Source organism: Rhinolophus sinicus, chromosome 14 (assembly GCF_057876585.1).
Source record: "Rhinolophus sinicus isolate RSI-liver-muscle chromosome 14, RSI-T2T, whole genome shotgun sequence".
Lineage (NCBI taxonomy): Eukaryota > Metazoa > Chordata > Mammalia > Chiroptera > Rhinolophidae > Rhinolophus > Rhinolophus sinicus.
This window is the reverse complement of record NC_142514.1, coordinates 27,250,445-27,271,589: the sequence shown is the minus strand read 5'-3', so window position 1 is coordinate 27,271,589 and position 21,145 is coordinate 27,250,445. Positions and strand designations below refer to the sequence as shown.

The 21,145-nt window shown below is 43.9% G+C and overlaps 2 protein-coding genes across 11 annotated transcripts in view; one reads left to right on the top strand and one right to left on the bottom strand.

Moving 5' to 3' along the window:
• The window catches only part of MACF1 (microtubule actin crosslinking factor 1), a 311,168-nt gene extending 309,264 nt beyond the window's left edge, over positions 1 to 1,904 (bottom strand). For all 10 annotated transcript variants that reach the window (XM_074334445.2, XM_074334456.2, XM_074334436.2 and 7 more), the window contains exon 1: positions 1,771 to 1,904. The gene's annotated coding sequence lies outside the window, so the exon portion shown is untranslated. The remainder of the gene's footprint in view (positions 1 to 1,770) is intronic.
• Positions 286 to 19,713, top strand: LOC109444877 (uncharacterized). Its single transcript, XM_088789767.1, has 5 exons — positions 286 to 324; positions 889 to 1,917; positions 10,723 to 10,815; positions 15,418 to 15,528; positions 18,390 to 19,713. The coding sequence occupies exons 1-4, from the start codon at positions 286 to 288 to the stop codon at positions 15,478 to 15,480; spliced, it is 1,224 nt and encodes a 407-aa protein (XP_088645893.1). The 3' UTR covers positions 15,481 to 15,528; positions 18,390 to 19,713.
• Positions 19,714 to 21,145: the final 1,432 nt, after the last annotated feature.

Genomic DNA, 21,145 nt, shown 5'->3' with positions numbered 1-21,145 from the left:
GAACATAGTGAAATGCAAATGTAAAACTAGCTGGTGCCATGCATGGCACACAATAGGCATTAAAGTGCCTATTTGCTTATTTTAAGGGCTGTAGGAATAAATAGCACAGCATGGGATGGGGAATGGGGGAGGCGGTACAGAAAGTCAGTTTTTCTGGTCAGTTTAGCTAGTGGAATGATCTGAGTGGAAACACAATCATTCTGGGGCCAGCTGGGCTCCACCAGCCAGACTGGGCAGCCTTCCCTCAGTCAGGCCAAGCTTACTTCCCAGAACCATCTGCTACACATGGCGCACCACCCCAACGGCTCCCTTGGAGCTCGGATGGTACATGCCTTCAGCTACCAGCCTCCCTGAAGGCCCCATATCCAGCCCAAATAACCAGTTCTCACTGTAGCTCTAGAGACCATCGGCTTTCCCTTATGGGAAACACCTGCACGCAGAGCTGTAGGAGACAGTGAGGTGGCCTAAATGACTGGACACTAAGGGTCTCTGGGCACAGCTCCTCCTGGATTCTGGGAATCTTAGCCTGAAGGCAGCAAAAGGCAGAGACAGCCTCCTGGGTCATAGGCAGATCCCCACCACAGGCACAGAACGGGAACAGATAACAAAAGAAACATCAAACAGTGTAGTAGGCCTCTAGACAGCCTTGGACAGACAGAACAGACCTGCCTGGGCACCTCCTGGCCAGTAGCATGTGGACCCCCTTCCCATGGAACATCCAAAAGGAATCCAGCCACAGAAAGCAGAAAGGAAAGGACCCAGGTCCTGGCACAGCTTTGCTCTTTATCCCAGCATTTACTCCCTCCCCCAATTACCTTCTGGTGCCACCTCCCACCTCTTATAGCAGGTCCGGTGCTGAAGTGACTGCCCCACCTCGGGGAAATTTAGGCTGTCCTTCCATCTCTACCCTCAGCCCTGGGCAGGAAACGCCCCTCCTTTCAGACCACCTGCTTCTTCCCAGAACCGCCTATTCCTCCCCAAGACGCCCTATTTTACTACAAAGGCCCGTTCATCCAAGGCCTTCTCCGGGAGAAACCTCCCGTGCCCAGCTATACCCTGGTCAGTCTCCCGACCCCCACAAACACCTGTTTGACCTCGGGGTTCTCGCCCCACCCCTCGGTCACCTTAGTCACTCCATCAATCCCGGATTCACAGAAGCGCGCGCCCACGCCCCCAACCCACTACGAAGGCCGCACGCGGGGTCCGCGACCCGCACTTCACCTGGAGTTCTCCCGCTGCGGCCCTTCCCCCCCAGCTCGCCTCCATCCCCTTCCCCACAGCGGGAATAGGGCGCGCCGCGAGCCAGGGGTGACACGGGTGGGTTCGCGTGCCCGCCGCGCGCGGCTGACAAAGAGCGGGGCCGCGCCATGCGGACGCGCGACTAGGGACCCAGCAGACAACCGGGCCAGGGGCCGAGACCTGGGGCCGGGAAGCGACCTTACCCTCCTGGCCCTCTCCGGACCTGGGAGGGCTCGGTGTCCCATTTTGCCGGAGAACACGCCTCCCTTTGGCCCGGGCAGCGCCGGCCGAAGGGAAACCCCAGCTCCGTGCGCTCGGCGATGCCGGGCGCCGGCCACCGGCGCTGCAGGTGAGAGGCCGGGATGGCCGCGACGCCCGAGCCTGTCAAGCCGCCTTCCCTTTGCCGCGGGCTGCCCGGACTCGGGCGCGGCCGCCCCGCGCGATCAAGCACGCGCCCCGCCGCCGCCGCGCACCGGGTGCAATCAGGCAGGAGCCTGCATCCAGCCCCGCGCCCCGCGCCCCGCGCCTTACCCTGGGAGCCGGAGGAGGGGAAGACCGGCGGGCGGCAGCAGCAAAGGCAGCGGCTGCGGCGGCTGCGAGGCGCGCCCCGGTCTGGAGCACAGTGGAGGGGAGCGCAGAGGAGCTGAGGGGAGCGGCTCCCACAATGGCCGAGCTGAGGTACCGAGCCCCCCGCCCCCCGCGCCCTAGCGGCAGCGGCTGAAGCGGAGCCCGCGCAGCCGCTCAACCCGCTCCCCCACCCCCGGCGCCGACGCCGCCCCCCGCCCCCCGATGCGCGCTCCCTCCGCCCTGAACCCCACCCGCGTCTGCTTCCGCGCTCCCCGCGCGCCCATCAGGCGGCTGCCCTGTGCCCTCTCCACACTGAACCCCGGTCGTTTTGCTGCCCCCGAGCCCTATCTCTCGGTCCCTCCCCCCTCAGCTCCTCCCCTGCGGCGGCGGGTGTCCCAGGGCCAACTCACGCCCCCACATTCCCCGCCCTCTGCTCCGGCTCCCTGTCCACCCGGGCCCCGCGGCCGCTCGCTGACCCTGGCCTGGTTCACCCGTCCCGCCCCCTTGAAGCTCCTCACCGCCGCTCCCCGACTCGTTTTCCCAGGCTCTCGGGCTATCTCTCAGACCGGGACCTGGTTCTGGAACAGCCCATTCCCCTGCCTGCCCACTCTTTGCCCTAAACCCTCATTGTGTCCCCGCTCCTGGAGCTCCTGCTTGCGCTCTGGGTGAGCGACCTGCGGGTCCACGTCCCCTCCTGGCTTTGGGAACTGAATGTAGGAGGGACCAGAAGGAGGCCCCATTTTCCCTGCGGGGTAAAGGATAGAGGGGAACCCGGCCGGCCACAGGAAGGAACTCAGACTCCTGTTTAGACAGCACCAACCCCATTCAGAGCCTTGGAAGAGGCTTCATCCACTGAGAAAACATGTATTGAACTCTTTCTGCATGCTACGCATAGTAATACAGAAAATAACCAGGATTGCCTTTTATTTTCTCATAGTACAGATGATTGAATATGCCCAGAGAAGGAAGGGTGTTTGCCTAAAGCCACCCCAGCCCACAAGTAACCTACCATTGGGGACTGTGCCAGGTGTTTCACCTGGGCCATGCCATACCGAATCCTCACAACCCTGTTCATCCTCAATATATACTGAACACCTACCACGTGTGCCAGGTCCTGTGCTTGGTGCTAAGGATACAACGATGAGAAAGATGCATCCACTGGGCTTAGTAAAGATAGACAGTAAGAAAGCATAAGGCATCCCATGAGGCAATATTATGATCTTCAATTTCTGGATGTAGAAAGTGAGATTAGATGGTTAACTCAGTCATCTGGGAAGCAGCCAATCTAGGACTGGAAGAATCCATGTCTTCAGATTCCACATCCTGTGTTTGTTTTTTTCACTGTAACTGCTGGGAAAATGTGGGTTGGACCAACTTACAGAAGCCCTTGAACTTCAAACTAAGAAATTTGGTCTAAATTATATGGTTATGAGCAGTCAAGGAAGGTGGAAAGCAGAAAAGTGGAGGTAACCCAAGGACAGATACAAGATGGGTGTGGATGGTTATGCCAGGAGACTACTGCAATAATCCCAGCAAAGGTAATGAATCTCTCATCCCAGGAATGGACAGTGGAGATGGGAAGGAATGATTTCCACCCTCTGAAACCTGTGTTTGCCTGCATTCTCCCTGGGGGAAGGAACCACCATTTACTAAACTCCAACTGCACACTAGGCAATGCCCTGGGCATTTTGTGTTTATTATCCAGTTAAATCCTCCCCATAACCCAGTGCAGTAGGTCCTTTTTTATCCTCATTTTACAAATAAGGGAACAGAGACTTTGAGAGGTCAAATGACTTACTGAAGCCCACAAAGCAAACTAGTGTTGAGGCTTGGGTTAGAGCCCGAGCCTGTCTCCAAACCGCATGCTGTAATTGTCACTCTCACTGTCTGAAGCCAAGGCAAAGAACCCAAGTCCTTTGATTTCGCTGAAGTTTCTTTTCCTTGGACCACAGATATCTCTGAGATTTCCAGAGAAAGGTCAGGGGTCCATAATTGTAACCTAAACTGTCCTTAGGCCAGTAGTGCCTGTGTGGGACATTGCTCCACAGAAGCCTGCAAAGGCTTCAGCCTGGGAGAATTGTGCGACCTGATCCTGAAGTTCCTAAGGGGGTGGGCTGAGAGACCTTGAGGCAGAAAGCTGAAAAGGCAATAAAGGAATTATTTACAGCTCAGAAATGGGTGCAAAAGCCCTTCCCTGGTAAGAGAGGAGCATGGGTGCTGAGGGGGGAGATAAGTTGAAAACATAGGAAGAATGTGGGGAGTCTGGGTGTGGGACTGAGTCTCCACAGGGGCCAGGATCTCTGGGCAGGGACTTAGTAGACTCAGCCAGCTGGGGAGAGCTTATGGGGGAGGACAATCAAATCACCTAGGAAGCTGAAGTGTCAGCCTCTCTGACTAGAGAGCATCTAAGTATTTCTGTCTTTTTCAACCTCAATGTCCTTCCCAGATCTGACCACCAATCCTGTCCTGAATTATTCATGCTGTGGCTGTGAGAACAGAAGCTTCTGGAAGCTTCCGGACTTAGGACATTCAGCTGTGTCTCCCAGGAGCTCTAGCTCCAGCAGTGCTACTCTGGGATCAAGCTGAGGCCGAGATGTGCCAAGCTTTCTGCAGCTGGCAGCCAGCCACTAACCTTGTGCTACTGGGCTTCGATTCATTTCAGCCATCTTTTACTGAGGAATATTATGTGCCGGGGACTGTACTGGGTTCTGTTGGGAACACAGAAGTGAATCCAGGCAGGTCTTTGTCCTTGAGGATTCACAGGATGGTAGAGGGGGCAGGCACTTGAAAATTATTCCTTTCTACAATGTCCTCTGGGTCTCATTGGTCTTCTTCTCTACTGTCCCCCATTTCACCAACTGAAGTTCTCTGCTAATTCCTTCCAAAAGTTAGTGACTTTAGAATTTCACACCTCAAACACCTGAACAGAGTTCTCTCCTTGGAGAGATGCCAAAACTTCTTACCCATGTGCCTATTTGGAGTCCTAAACTAGGCCCCCAGACTGCTGCTTGGGCCCCCAGCTTTCCAGCCACAATAGGAGAATGACACTCACTCTCTAACCCATCCGATATTTAGCAAACACTAATTAAGCATCGACTCAGTGCCATGCGCTGAGCTTTGTGCTACTGGCTCAAAAATGAATCAGGTATGGCCCCTGTCCTCATGCTGCTCACAGTCTAGGTGGGGAGATAGACAAGCAAAAGGGCAATTATACTTCCGCTGATTCCTTCTGAGTTGGAATCATTACAAGGTACCCTGGGAGGGAGCACAAAAAAGTAGAGGGACACTTCCTAGAATCTTGAGGCCACAGGTAATTTCACCAGGGCTTGTCTTTCGAGGTCCTTGCTTAAATAGAAACTTACAGTTCTGTGTCTTCATGGAAAAGTTTTACTGTTCTATACTGACTTTTCCTTCCACTATTGTCCTCTATCTCAACTTGTTCCTCTGGACCGTCTAGAATCAGACTGGTGTCCAAGTGACGGTGAAGGTGAAACGCGAGCATGGGTAGAGGCTAGAGCCCTGTGAAGATGAGGCTATCCAGAGGAAAGAGCACAGAATCCCCAAACTGTAAGGGACCTTAAAGATTTCTAAGCTCTGCCTCGAACATTTTTCCTCTCACCTTTCTCTGATTATTCCTCCTATCCACACACTGATGAGATCCAGATTGGTAACCCATTTGTGTCTCCAGCTCTCATCTCTCTCCTCTGAGCTCCAGACTCTATCCAACTGCCTCCTTCACTTCCCCATCCCCACCTGGATGTCTAAGAGGCAGCTCAAACTCAGAATGTCCCACGTAGCACTCTTGATATCGGCTCCCTACTACTCATAAAACTGTTCCTCTCCCAGTCTTCGCCATCTCAGAAAACGGCTCCACTACCTACCCATTTACTCAAGTCAAAGATCTAGTAGTTATTCTTTTTTTTAAGATTTTTTTTATTATTATTGGGGAAGTGGAATAGGACTTTATTGGGGAACAGTGTGTACTTCCAGGACTTTTTTTTCCAAGTCGAGTTGTTGTCCTTTCAGTCTTAGTTGTGGAGGGCGCTTCTCAGCTCCAGGTCCAGTTGCCGTTGCTAGTTGCAGGGGGCGCTTCCCACCATCCCTTGCGGGACTCGAGGAATTGAACTGGCAACCCTGTGGTTGAGAGCCCACTGACCCATGTGGGAATCGAACTGGCAGCCTTTGGAGTTAGGAGCATGGAGCTCTAACTGCCTGAGCCACCGGGCCGGCCCTATAGTAGTTATTCTTGATTTTTCTTTCTCTGATTCCCTTCGTCCCCATTAGCAAGGTCTGCAAAGTGCCTCCGGAATGTATCTTGCATTCAACCGCTTCTTCCATTTTTCTATTGCTACCTTAATCCATTGCTCATCTGGACAACTGCACTAGCCTTCTGACTGGTCTCCCTGTTTCCACCCTTGATCCCACCCCATTTCAACCCATGAAGCAGCCAAGAGTGAATCTTTTTAAACATAAATCATGTCATGTCACCTCACACACAGTTCTATTTTTCACTTGGAATAAAATACAAACTCCTTATAATGGTCCATGTGCTCTACATGATCTGACCCTTGCTTCGACCTACTCTCAAGACCGCTTGGTTATGGGATTCCAAAAAATCAGACCTTCTTTCTGTTCCTTTAATAAATGAATCTCATACCCATCTTAGGGCTTTGCAAAGCTATTGTGGCTGCCTGGAACTCCTCTCCCTAAAATCTTTGCACAATTGGTGCCTTTTTCATCATCCAAGACTCAGCTTAAAAGTCACCTACTCAAACAGGCCTTTTTTTCACCACCTATCTAAAGTTGCCACCTCCTTTAAACCTTGTTTTATTTTCCTCATAACATTTACCATTTTGTCATCATTCTGCGTATGTATTTACTTGTTTATTTCCTATCTCCTCTGCCAGATGCTTCATGAGAGTGAGGCCCCTATCTATGCTGTTCACTGCTGTATCCCTACAGTGCCTGGCACATGGTTTAGCTTTCAGAGGATAATTGTTGAATGAATGAAAACTTGAATGAGTGAATGAATGGATCAGTCAATCAATCAATGAAGTGAGGTCAGCAGAGAGAGACTTAACAGCAGAGATCAGTATATACAAAGTCCTGAACTTGAGAGTATAGGAGGCTCAAGAGATTGAAAGAAGTTTAAAATAATTGGCATGAAGAGTGCTAGGAGGTAAGTTGACCAAAATGAGGCTGGAGAAATAGGAGAGGTAATGGAGAATGCTGGGTTCTCCCAAGTTCCATGTAAAGCCATTGAAGGCTTTACAAAGCCCCCAGCTTTGTTGAGGTATAATTGGCAAATAAAATTGTGAGATATTTATAGTGTACATCATGGTGATTTAACATATGTATACATTGTAAAAGAATTCCTACCATTGGGTTAATTAACACATCCATCACTTTATTTATTTATTTATTTATTTATTTATTTATTTATTTATTTGTGAAAACATGTAAGTTCTACTCCTTTAGCGAATCTCAATTATACAACACAGTGTTATCAACTATAGTCATCATGTATTATTCATCTTGTAGCTAAAAGTTGGCACCCTTTTACCAATATCTTTCTATTTCCTCCATGCCCCAGGCCCTGGCAACCACTTTTCTACTCTCTGTTTCTATGAGTTTGACCTTTTTTAGAGTCCACATATAAATGATACTATTTTTCTTTCTCTGGCTTATATTTCAACTTAGCATAATGCCCTTATGACTGAAATTATATATATATATATATATATATATATATATATATATATATATATATACACACACACACACATATACACACACACACACATATATCACATCTGCTTTAGACATTCATCTGTTGATGCACATGTAGGTTGTTTCCATATTTTGGCTATTGTGAATAATGCTGCATTGAGCATGGGAGTGAAGATATCTCTTCAATATCCTGTTTTCATTTCCTTTGTATATGTGACCAGAAGTGGGCTTGCTGGATCATGTGGTAGTTCTATTTTTAATTTGGGGGGGAACTTCCATACTGTTTCCCATAATGGCTACACTAATTTATATTCCTACCCACAGTGCACAAGGGTTCCCTTTTCTCCACATCCATGCCAGAATTTGTTATCTCTTATCTTTTTGATGATGGCCGTTTTAACATTTTAAACAGGGAAGATACTTTTTTTTTTTTTTCTGCCAGGGAAGATACTTAATCCAATATGCATTCTAGAATAACTCACTCTGGGTGCTGTGAGAATAGACTACAAAGAGGCTAAATTGAGTGTGAGAAAGCCAGTGATAAGTGCCAGTTGGAAGACATTTAAACTTGTCCTTAAAAGATGGGCCAAGATCTTGGACAAGAGTGATAGTGATGAAGATGGGAGACGTGCAAAGAGTCAAAGACATTTAGAAGAGCATCAGCAGGACTTAAGGATGATGTGAAGGGTGACAGAGAAGAGGTGCCAAGAATGCCTTCCAGATTTCTGTCTCAGGCAGATTAGTGGTATCATTCTCTAAGGTTATATAGAAGGTACAGGTTTGGGAGAAAGATGCTGTGTTCATTTTTAGACATATTCCCTTTGAAGTGCCCTTGGGCTACCAATGGAGATATTTAGGTCTGGAGCTCAGGAGAAAGGACAGGGCTGGAAATAGATTTGGGAGTTGTCTACATAAGGATAGAAAGTAGACCCATATTGAGCTCACCCAGGGCAAGTGCAAAGAGTGAGGAGAGGAGAGGACAGAGCCCTGAGCTGTACCAACAGTTAAGGGGTAGGTGGGAGAGAAGAACTCAGAGAGGTAGGAGGAAAACTAGGAGGATGTCATGGGACAATGGAGAGGCAACCTTCAACAGGAAGGAAATGGCTGAAAAGTTGAACACGAAAAAGAATGAAAACGACATTGCCTAAGCCAGTCAGTAATGGGCTTTTCCTCTGGCCACAGTGATTGGTTTGGGCATGAACATGGGACCACTTCAGACCAGAGAGACATAAAGAAGATTGATACAGAAGATTCCTTACTCCCAAGAGAGTAAGGAAGGCACTTTTACTGATGCTTTTCTTTTTGTTGTCATCATTGTCATTCCAGTAACTTAATTCAAGAGACCTTTTGATTTAGTGACATTGAAATTTACTAATTAATTAAACAAGTACTCATTGGGAGACTACTACCATGTTTCCCTGAAAATAAGACCTAACCGGACAATCAGCTTTAATGCATCTTTTGGAGCAAAAATTAATATAGGACCCAGTCTTATTTTACTATAATATAAGACCTGGTCTATAATATAATATAATGTAATGTAATATAATGTAATATAATGTAATATGTAATATAATGTAATATAATGTAATATGTAATATAATGTAATATGTAATATAATGTAATATAATGTAATATAATGTAATATAATATATACCCAGTCTTATTTTACTGTAAGACCTGGTCTTATATTAATTTTTGCTCCAAAAGATGCGTTAGAGCTGATTGTCCAGCTAGGTCTTATTTTCGGGGAAACACGGTATGTACCAAATACTGTTAGAAGAGCTGTGGATACAGTAATAAACAAGACAGAAGAAGGATCTGTCCTCCTAAAGCTTAAATTCTAATAGAGGAGACAGACATTAAACAAATAACTAAATTTGCCTTGTATTGCAATTATGAATAAATGTTAGGAAGAAGAATAAAGTAGAAAGGAAAACAGGACAGTGGGAGCTACTATTTTAAATAGGGTAGGGTGGTTAGGGAAAGCCTCACGGAGCTGGTGGTATTTAAGCAGAGACCTGAGCAGAGGAAGAAAGCAGCCCTGTGCACCTCTACAGCAATGCTATCCAATTGAAACATAATGCGCCCACGTGTGTGCTTCTAAATTTTCTGATAGCTACATTGAAAAAGAAAAAAGCAAAGATCAATAGTTGCCAGGGATTATGGGGGAGAGAGGGATGACTAGGATTTTTAGGGCAGTGAAACAAACTGCTCTGTATAGTGGTTATATGTCATTATACATTTGTCAAAACCCACAGAACGTACAATGCTAACAGCGAACCTTAATATAAACTGTGGACTTTGCATGATAATGATGTATTAATGTGAGTTCACCGATAATAAAAACAATGTACCACTGTGATGCGGGATGTTGATAGCAGGGGAAGTTGTGCATTTATGGGGGTGGGAGGTACTCATATATGGGAACTCTGTATTTTCCATTCAAATTTGCGGTGAACCTAAAACTTTTCTAAAAAATAAAGTCTATTCTTTTTTTTTTTTTTTAAAAAAGTAAAAAGCAACAGGTGAAATTAATTTCAGTAATATATTTCAATAATATAGTTCATATTAGGTTGGTGCAAAAGTAATTGCAGTTTTTGCAGTTGTTTTAAACCTTGTAAACCGCAATCACTTTTGCACCAGCCTAATAACATACCCAAAATGTTATCATTTCACTATATAAGCAGTACTCAGCATATTCAGCAAAGCCATTAATTAGATATTTTAAATTCTCTTTTTTGTGAACTAAGCCCTCAATATTCCGTGTGCATTTTACACTTGTGGCACATCTCAGTTTGGGGAGCCACATTTCAGGTACTCAGTAGTCACACGTGGCTAGTAGCTTCCATATTGGACAGCGTAGAGGAAGACACATTTCAGGCAAGAAAAATAGTAAGTGCAAAAGTGCGGAGGCAGGAACGGCAAGAATCAGTCGTGTGTGTTTGAGGAGAGCCAGTAGGGACAGAAAGGAGTGAGGGGTGAGTGGGTGGCGTGGTTGATGAGGCTGGTTAGAGAGAAGGGCAGGCGCCGGGCCCTGCATGGCCTCCTACGAAGCAGTTGGGAATTATTCTCAGTGTGACTGGGAAACCACTAACGGGCTCTGAGCAGGGGACAAGTTCAGTCCCTTTGTGACATGAAATGCAGCGCAAATGTTCTTTCTCATTATATTGTTTCTAATTATAGAGGAGGCACCGAGGGGCCCTACGAGGAAACCAGCTCTCTCTCCAATTTCACATTTGCAGACTAGAGGCAAGAGGGCCGGCACCAGCATGCACAGTAAGTCCTTTCTTGTTATTGGTGATTGGACACGAGCACGGTCAGCGGGCCCTGGGGGGTGGAAGCCAGGCTGGAGTGAGGTGAGGAGTGGGAAGGAGATGGAGCAGTTTGGCAGTGAAGGCGAAGGAGAAATGAGAGGGTGGTCATGTGGGATGCGGACGGGAGCTGGTTTGCTTGTTTGCTTTTAAGCAGGGAAAGATTTGGCGATGTTCGCATACTCATCTGAAAGTAGTAGGAGAGAGGAAGAGGTTGGCAAGAATGGATCAGGGCTGGGGTGAGGTTCCTGAAGAGGTGGCGGGGGCCGCTGGAGAGGAGAGGAAGGCTAAGCGGTGATGGGGTGGACCTGGGGACTTGGTGGCAGCAGGGTCTGCGCCTGTGTTCCAGCCTTCCTCAGCCCCTGTCCCTCTGCCATCTGGAATCCTGCGACCTACGTGTGGCCTCAGCCCTGCTGCCCACTCTTCTCTCTGCTTGTCACTCTCAGGCTCCCCAGACCAGAGATGATCCTGGCAGGGGCTGCTGCCCACCATCTGCCACTTCTCCGCCCCCTCAGTTCTGTGCTCCTGCTGCTTAGAGCCTCCTTTTCCTTACACTCTTCTATTCTCTTGTCCCAGTTCCTGGAGGCAGAGTCACTTTCCCTTCCAAGCCCTCTGGTTCTGACATATAAAACCCAAACATCTACCACGTATAGAACCCCTATTGTGTAGGCACAATGCTACATGCTTCGCACATATCAGGGGTCTATTCAGTCCTTACAACCCCACAAGGGATGGGCTGTCATCATCCCATTTTACAGATAAGGCTCAGAAAGGATAAGTGTCTTGTGCAAGTTCTCGTCGTTGGTAAGGGCCATAGGGAAGAGTTGCCCAAGTCTGTAAATTCCCAAAACTGACCTCATTCTATGATGCCACACTGTCTTTTAGATTCAGGAGCTGAGCTAGATACTTTGCAGATCTTTCCTCATGTGGGCAATGGACTGTGGACATAAGCAGCGGAAAACTGGGCTCAGCCATGGGGGTTGGTTCCAAGAGAGAATGCATAGGTTTATGAAGGCAAGAATCGTGCTTGTTTGGTCACTGCTATACCCCAGTTCCCATAATAGTATCGAGCACATAATAATGCACAATAAATATTTATTGAATGAATGAATGAACTCTGGCCCCTGAGAGGGCTGATCAAAGCGCTTAGATGAAATCAGACAAGAGTATAAGGCAGGGACCAAGAGTCCAGAACTGGCCCAAGTTAAGGTTTTGTTATAGGAAAAAGACAAAGGTCCAGCATTCTTTCCGAACCCAGTGGGAGGGATCTTCTCAGCTAAGCCTAAACCAATCAAGACAATGCATTTCTTGACCACAATAATCAATTCAGAGAAAAACACATAAACAGCTACTTTATTTTTTACAAACAACTGTATATAATTCCAGTATATGGATATATCAGAATTCATTTCACTAGTACCCTATTGATAGACTTTTAGGTGATTTCAAATGTTTTGCTATGACAATGCTGCCATGAATAATCTTGTATAAATGTCAAATCTCACAGATAAGTCATATCTGAAATCTAAATTTCTAGAAGTGAAATTCTTGAATCAAAAGGTGTATGAACTTATAATTTTCATAGGTATTGCTAAATTGCCCAGATAGTGGTTATGCCAATTTATACTCCCTTCTGAAATGTGTGAGAAGATCTGCTTGCCATATTCAGGCCCAAACAATATTACCAAAACTTTTGGTTCCTGATAGTCTGATAGGTGAAAAACAAAATCCCAGTCCGTTTTACTCTGCACTACTCATGAGTGAGAGTGAGCATATTTCATGGGCCTAAGAGGGTTTTATTTAACCCTGCTGCTTCTTAACTAAATCTCTAAAGTAAAAAGTAAATATTTGCCTCTAATCCTAGATTACTGTCAAAAGTTAGCAATTACTGTCAAAGAGTTATTGTGTATCACCCAGACATTTTCCTAATTTCATATATATTTATATAATTTCATTTTAAAAGAAAATGTTTGTGGGTGTGTAAAATATACATATGTACATATATATGCATATACATATATAGTGCCAAAAATGTATACACATTTTAAGAAAGAAAAAACTGTTGAAATTGTAATACTCAACATATACCGATAACAAAAGATGAATACAAGTCACATTTGACTTCTGCAATTATGAGAATTGCTCAAAGTGGTTACCATCAGTGTAATTTTAATACAGTTTTTTTCTTTCTTAAAACGTGTATACATTTTTTTGGCACCCTCTGTGTGTGCATGTGTGTGTGTGTGTGTAATTTCCCCAAAAATAAGACCAGGTCTTATATTTATTTTTGCTCCAAAACATGCATTAGGGCTTATGTTTAGGGGATGTCATTCTGAAAAATCATGCGAGGGTTTGTTTATTTTCCGGTTCAGTCTTATTTTCAGGGATACACGGTATATTACCTGAACTGTGAAACTTGCATTTTTTTCTGTTTTTCAATCTTTTGCCAATCATATTTTTGTTTGTTATTTTAGATGCCTTGCATTTTCTTTTCATATAGAACTTTTTCAAGGTCTGCCTCTCCTTTTTTTATGACTATTTAGTATGACTTTGGGATATTCCATAATCAATTTTGCTATTTCCTCTTTGACATTTTGATTTTTTCCCATTTGTTAAATCTAAACAATGCTACAACAAAAATCCTTCTACATGCCTTTTTATGAACATATGCTATTACTTTAGGCTTATTTCTAGAAGTGGTCTTTGGCTACTCTAAATGATAAAGTGGCCTGAAGCTAATTAAGTAGATTGGTCTGGGATGGGAAAGGCTCCCATTTAAGTGTCTTATCCACTGTCTTCAGCACATAAAACAAGTCCATTTACCAATTTGTTCTTAAATCTGAACTTCCCTTCATAGCATAAATAGCTGTGTATTTCCCTCAACAAATGACATTACATTTAATCAGTAGCAAAGGATTCTTGAGTGGCTACTGGGTTCAGTGCAAGGACAGAGGGTTAGAACATCACAGGAAAGTCTTGTCCTCCAGCTCGGTCTAATAGGCATAGAAAGAGAAATAGCAATCCAAATGATACACTGAGTAATCACCCCTGGTCCAAACTTCCTTCTCTGATGTCCTGGAGCATTTACTCACTAGGACAGAGAGAATATAACCTAGGCTGGCTGGCTGTGTGTGCTTACTCCTTGGACCACAAGGAGAGGAATGGCTCCAGATAGGTTAGCAAGAGGCAATCTGAATTGTCATTAGGCTGGAGGCCAGAGTTGCTATCTCCTCTACAACAGACTTCTATTCACCTTCATTTGATAAACATTTATCTCTTTCTATTCTCTGTAAGATGTTGGGGAGGCAAGGGAACCCTTGCATTGAAGTGCTGAGTAATCTGTGTTGATTTGTAGGGTACTGGGTGGCAAAAGGTAGAATATTCCAGTGTGTGGCCTAGAAAAACTCCACCTGAAAACTGATGTATTTTGTTGTTCCACATACTTTTGGTGCTTTTTGATTTAAAAAACCCCAACTTTCTTGAGGTGTAGTTTACATGCAATAACATGCACCTATGTTGAGAGTCTGATTAGATGAGTTTTGAGAACTGTATTCACTCATATAACCACTACCACAATCAAAACACAGAACATGTCCACCACCCCAAAAAGCTCCCTGATGCTCTAAAACTTTTTTTAAAAACTTATTTTGAAATAATTATAGATTCACAGGAAGTTGCAAAGAGAGTACAAGAAGGTCCCATATACCCTTTACCAATTATAGTACCATATCCAAAGTGGGAAATTTACACTTGTACAATGTGAATAAGTATTTCTGTGTCATTTTATCACCTTTCAATTCAGGCAATCACTATTGCAATCAAGATACAGAACTGTTCCATCACCACAAAGAACTCCTTCACGCTGTCCCTTTAGAGTCACACTAATGCCTGTCCCCACCATCCTTATTCCCTGGCAACCACTATTCTGTTTTCCAGCTCTATAATTTTGTCTTTTGAAGAATGTTATGTAACTGGAATTATACAGTTATGTGACCTTTTGAGATGGCTTTTGTCACTCAGCCCTTGAGATCCAACTAAGTTGTTGCTGTATCAAGTTTGGTCCTTGTCACTGATGCATAGTATTCCATGGTGTATTTGTTTCTCGGAGCTGCCACAACAAATGAGCATACACCTAGCAACTTAAAACAGAAATTTATTTTCTCATCGTTCTGTAGGCCAGACATCCTAAACCAAGCTGTCCGGGGGCCACGCTCCCTCCTAAGGCTCTAGAGGAGAATCCTTCCTTGTGCCTTCCAGCTTCTGTTGGCTCCAGCCATTCCTTTGTGGCTGCCATAACTCCAACCTCTGCCTCCATCTCAACATGAACTTCTCCACTATGTCTGTGTCTCCTTCTCTCCTTCAGATGATTCAAGATGATCTCATCTGGAGATCCATAATTTAATCACATCTGCAAAACCCCTTTTTCCAAATAAGGTCACTTTCACAGATCCAGGCGTTAGGACATGGACATATCTTTTGGTTGGCCCCCACTTAACCCACTCTATATGGATGTACCACACTTTGTTTAACCATTCACCTAACTGAGAGACATTTTGATTGTTTGCAGGTTTTGGCTATTGCAAATAAAGCTACTGTGCACAACTGCCTATGGGTTTTCCTGTGGAGCTAAGTTTTCATCTACCTGGAATACCCAGGACCGCAATTTCTGGATCATATGGTAAGTGTATGCTTATTTTTTAAAGAAAATGTCAAACTATTTTACAGAGTGGCGGTATCATTTTATAGCCCCACCTGCATATATGAGATTCAATTTCTCCACATCCTCACCAGCATTTGTTATTGTCACTATTTTTTATTTTAGTTGTTCATATAAATGTATAGTGATATCTCATCATGGTATTAATTTACATTGTCCTAATGGCTAGTGATGCTGAACATTATTTCATGTGCTTATTTGCCACACATATTGTCTTCAGTAGAATGTCTCATCAAGTCTTTTGTCTATTTTGTAATTATATCTTCGATGGGGGTAGAGGTAGGGCTGGAGTAGAGGGAGTATTATCTAAAGGTTGTCTGTCTTTCTAGGCTGCTCCTTTCCTGGTCCTTTGACTAGAGAAAGTAGGCTTTTCTTGGGGCTTTGGTCTGTACTCATCGGCATTTTTGCTTTGCTGGCTTCTCTAGTATCCAATCTGACAGGTATCAGGCAAACAGAAAACTCAGGGCACTAATTGCTGAGTTTTTCCTTGGGTCTTGAGGTGCTAGCCAGTCTGCCTTCTTCTCTTTCAGAATTTTCTTATGTTAGTTTTATATATACTGCCCAGGTTTTTTAACCATGCTTAGCAGGAGAAATAGTGTCAACTGGGTCTGTTCCATCTTTCTATAACCAAAAGGTGCTTCACATACTTTAAAAAATTAAAGATATTTAAAAATCACATATTTATCATAAAAATGTAAACTTCTGATTTCTCATGAGACATTGGAAGGTAAGTCATCTTGGCTGGCCTGCTCTTCTGCTTGGTAACAAGTAGCTGTAGGTGGGTGGCAATGAGTTTACTATAGGTCCCGCCCCTCTCTCAACGAATGTATTTATACTTACAGAAGACTTTTATCCCTAGTTCTTACATTACCATAGGATTCTGAACTTGCTACCTCTATCAGAACTTATGTTTGATCTCCAGAAAGCGTTGGCCACAACAAAGATGGGGTGTGACACCTGTAAAGGAGCCATTGGCAGGATCCTTAAAAGATTCTGCTACATCATTGCAGAAATGTTCTCTCTCCCAGCACAAAACTCTGTTTCTGCACAGACTGTTCTAAGTGGTTACAGTAAAAAATAAAAATAAAAAAAATTCTCCTCTCTCATCTCAGGAAACAGCCAGCTCATTCCTCCTCTTCAGAAACCCCTAATCATGAAATGACCCGGAGTTAAGCTTCCAGCCCATTCTTGTGGAAGCAGTTGGCCCATAGAAACATGTAAGTCAGCAAAAGCCTTGGATTCTCAGTGGCTGCAAAGTGAAGCCCCAAGGGGAGGGAGCTTTGTGTTCTAAAAGAGCATAGAACGCTGTGTTCGCTGTGCTCCGAGTTCCAGGCAGACTGGTGATCCTGGTAATGTAGAAATTTCAGTAGGTCTGAAGGGAGGCCTGAACACGAGCTGTTGCTCATCATGGATTCAAACAAGTAGTTCTGTTAACCTGGGCAGCTCTGCTATTTCAGTGACCAAACCTGTCAGCACCAGGTGGGAGGCAGAATCACTCTCAAGGCAGATGTTCTCAAACCTCTGAGTTCATTGACTCCTTTCAGGGACATGAGGCTTCATGAGCCACCTGGCCCCTTTGGTCCAGTGCATTTTGGCTTCTTCCTGAGAGGGAACTATCAAGAGGAAGCCCCTGATCTTCTGTTGCCGGAATCCCCACGCCTAGTGTGTGCAAAGTGGTTCTGGTTAAATGCTTCTGTGCGTGTATGTGCGTGTGTGTGTGCGCGTGCGTGTGTGTGTGTGTTTACTTAACTGCTAGAGAAATTCCATGAAGTAAATAGAAGGATCTCTACTTTGCAATTGAAGACACTGAAGCTCAGAAAGCGTATGTGACGTGCTGAAGGTGACGGCAACAAGACTGGGTTTTGCAATGCTTGATGTTACGATGCAAGTGACATGTCGACTGAACTTGTAGTTCCAAGTGGGATTTGGTAACTTCGAGTTCTCCTCATCTTTCTTGGCTGGAGCAATTGCCCAGGCAGCAGGAGCCATGGCAGTCCAGGGTTGCTTTGGTTTTCAGCCAGGGCTGGCAGATAAGTGCCTCCAAATGATATGCAGATTAAAGTAGGTAACCCTGGCCTGGGTGTTTCTGCTCAAATCTGTGTGATCTGTAAGTGACAGGTGCCAATTCAAAGAATTTGAATGGTCACTGCAATTGAGTGTCCAAATCTTATGTCCTTTAGAGTTCAACGTGCCACAAAGCCTCTAGCCCATCCCTGCTCCCCTCCCCAACATCCACTCTCACGCAACAGAGCTTTCTCCCTTCTCTGGGCTCACACAGGTCTTGTGTTTCCCTCATGGAACTGAGTGAGTATGTTCTACCATGAGCTGATTATTTGTGTCCATATTTCACTTCTTACTGTACTGTGAGCTCTAAGGGCAGGGACCATGCTGTATCTATCATGTTTAACTCTTCCACAATGCCCAACATAGTATCTTGTACTTGGTTTCATGCCTAATGCCATGGCTTGAATAAAAACGTTACGTAAATGGAAGTAGGTTGGCCAATTTCAAGCTTCACCCTGTGGAAGAGAAATTTCTATCCCTTTATTTTTCTTTTCTTTTTTTTTAATTTTTAATTTTTTTTTTTATTTTTCCCTTTATTTTTCAAACTGTGTTCTATAGAACACTAGGCCCATGAGATGCTTCATCAAAAATGGGTTCTATCACCAAATATAGCCCTATAGTCTATCCTTTTCTTGGAGATCACACAGCATGTTGGCATAGCAAAGGCTCTAAGAAATTTTAGTTAAAATAAAACAATAATAATTACTTGGTTTACTCAGCATTATTGAACTATATTTGACCTTTTCTAATTCCCTCAGAGAACATCTATTGACATCTCAGAGAAGTCCTGCTCTACAGCCCATATGTAGGAAATGCTGTTCTAGATTCCTTCTGAAAGCCTGGTCCTCATGTTCTCTTCCACATGACCAAGGACAACATTTAGGGAGACCTGCTGTAAGTCAAATACAGCACCGATGTCGAATAAGACTGCAACATCTTTCAAATCTGGGACCTTTTTTCTGCAGGTAAGTATCAAGAAAAGGGACATACTCGTAGGGAAGGACTAAATTTATTACCTGTTTGCTTTCCTTCTGCCCTTTCCCAGGTACTTTTAGAACTCTACTGTTGGGTACGATTTTTTAGTCACTGCCCCAGTTTTGTTCCATCCACCCCTTTTAGGTTTTCTCCCCTCCCACACACACTAACGTTCACTGGACGGCAGGGCTGTTGCTCTTCTCTGAGCAGAGCTTGTGCTTTCCAGCAACAACACATTTGCCCATCGAATCTCTGCTTGAACTGCCATTCTCACAAGTTTACCAGTGAAAATCCTGCCCACCTTTCAAAACCTCAATGCATCCTGCATTAGATTAGCTGGAAGTTCAGAGATCAGTGAACTTTAGTGCTGAAAGAAAACTCAGAAATGATTTAGTCCAAACCCTTTGTTGTAGGACATGGTGATTCAGGTAGGCTTAAGTGACTTAGGTAAGAAAGCTGAGAAGAGGGTAATTCAGGAAAGAGCTCTTCAGAATCTTTAAAAATTTCCCTCGTTAAAATTACCCTATCACGTTCTGAACTGTAGTTAAAATTTAAGTTCCTCAAAAGACAGAATTTCCTTTTTATTTCCATTGATAAATCATACTGCTGTAACCAGAAAGAACAGATGGAAAGGATGTGAATTCAAATTCTTTCAAGACTGTGTGTGAGCTTTGGGGTCAAATAAACCAGGATTTTTAAAAACGGAGGTAAAATTTACAAATGAAATGTACACATTTTAAAGAATATAGTTCTATGAGTTGTGACAAATATAAACACTCATGTAACCACCACCACAAACAAAACACAGAACATTTCCATCACCCCAGGAGGTTCTCTTGTGCTGATTCCTAGTCAGTCCCCTTCCCTCTGATCTGCCTTCTTTATTAGAGTTTCGTATAAATGGGATCATACAGTATGTACTGTGTCTAGCTTCTTTCACTCAGCAAAAAGATGTTAAGATTCATCCATGTTTTCGCATGTTTCTATAGTTTATTCATTTGTATTGCGAGGTTGTATTTCATTATATGGATTTACCCCCGTTTATCAGATTGATGATCATTTGGTGTTTTCCCTCTTGTGAATAAAACTATGAACACTCATGTGCAACTTTGTCTAAACATACATTTTCATTTATCTTGAGAAAAACTATAGGAGTGAAATTTCTTGGTCATGTGGTCAATGTGTGTTTAATTTTATAAGAAACTGGAAAACAGTTTTGCAAAGTGGCAATACCATTTTACATTCCCACCAACAACGTGAGGGAGTTCCAGATGCTCACATCCTCACCAACATTTGGTGGTGTTGTCAGTTTAGAACAATTTTTGGCCTTTCTAGTGGGTGCAAAGTGGTATCTCATTGTTTTTAATTAGCATTTTCCTTATTACTAATGATATCGAGTACCTTTTAATGTACTCATTGACCATTTGTATATCTTCGTGGAAATATTTATTCACGTCTTTTGCCATTTTTTTTAAACTGAGTTGTGAGCTTTGCTGAGATTCTAATTTTGTTTCAAAGTTTGTAATTGCTCATTTAAGCACTTTTATGATGACTGCTTTAAAATCTCTGCCGGATAATTCCAAAGTTTAAATTATCTTTATGTAGACTGTTTTCTCATTCAAGTTCCTAGTTCTTGGCATGATGAGTAACTTTCTATTGAAACCTGGACACTTTGTTATGAGACTGGATCCTATTTAAATCTTCTATTTTAGCTGGCAGTCACTCTAGTTTAGTGTGCAGGTCCTGGCTTAATTTTGTGGGCTATCATCCCAAAGATGATTTAGTTTTCAGAGTGCTTTGCAGTGTTATTCTGGTCTGCTTTGTGTGCTACCAGAGACCAATCTCAAAACCGTCATGGTATTCCACACTGTAATTCACTTCTCAAATATTTGCCATTTAATTCTATTCAGTTGGACATGTGGGTCATTCAGGGGTCTGCCTAAGACTTCATAAATAGGTTTAAAGAACCCCTTTCATCAATTTCCTCTCTTCCAAAACCCTCCTCTGGATGGGTGAGGTTCATCTTATTACTGCTGGGTGGTGAAAGGCGGGGCTCAAGGCAACTTACAACATGGCAGCTTGCTTCTTCAGAGTGAACAAGTAAAAAGAGTGAGAGGGAGGGAGAGAGAGAATCAGCAGAATGGAAGTTACAGTCTTTGTAACCTAATCTCAGAAGTGACATCCTATCATTTTTGCTATATTCTATTTGTTAGAAGCAAGTTACTAAATTGGGCCTATGCACAATAAAAGGGAATTATACATAGGGCATGCCTATCAGGGGACTGGGATCACCGGGAGTCATTTTAGAAAGAGTCCACCATAGTCTTCTCTAATTTCTCTCATCATTGTTTTGTAGTTTTCAGGAACATGAAGAGAAAAAAACTACCTTTTACATTCACTCATATTTTAATCACTCATTCACCATTTCTTAATTAATATGGTTGGGTTTAAGTATACCACTTTGCTATTTGTTTCCTTTTTATCTCGTTTTTTGTTCCTGTACTTCCCCCTCCCCCAACTTCTTTTAGGTTAATCCAAT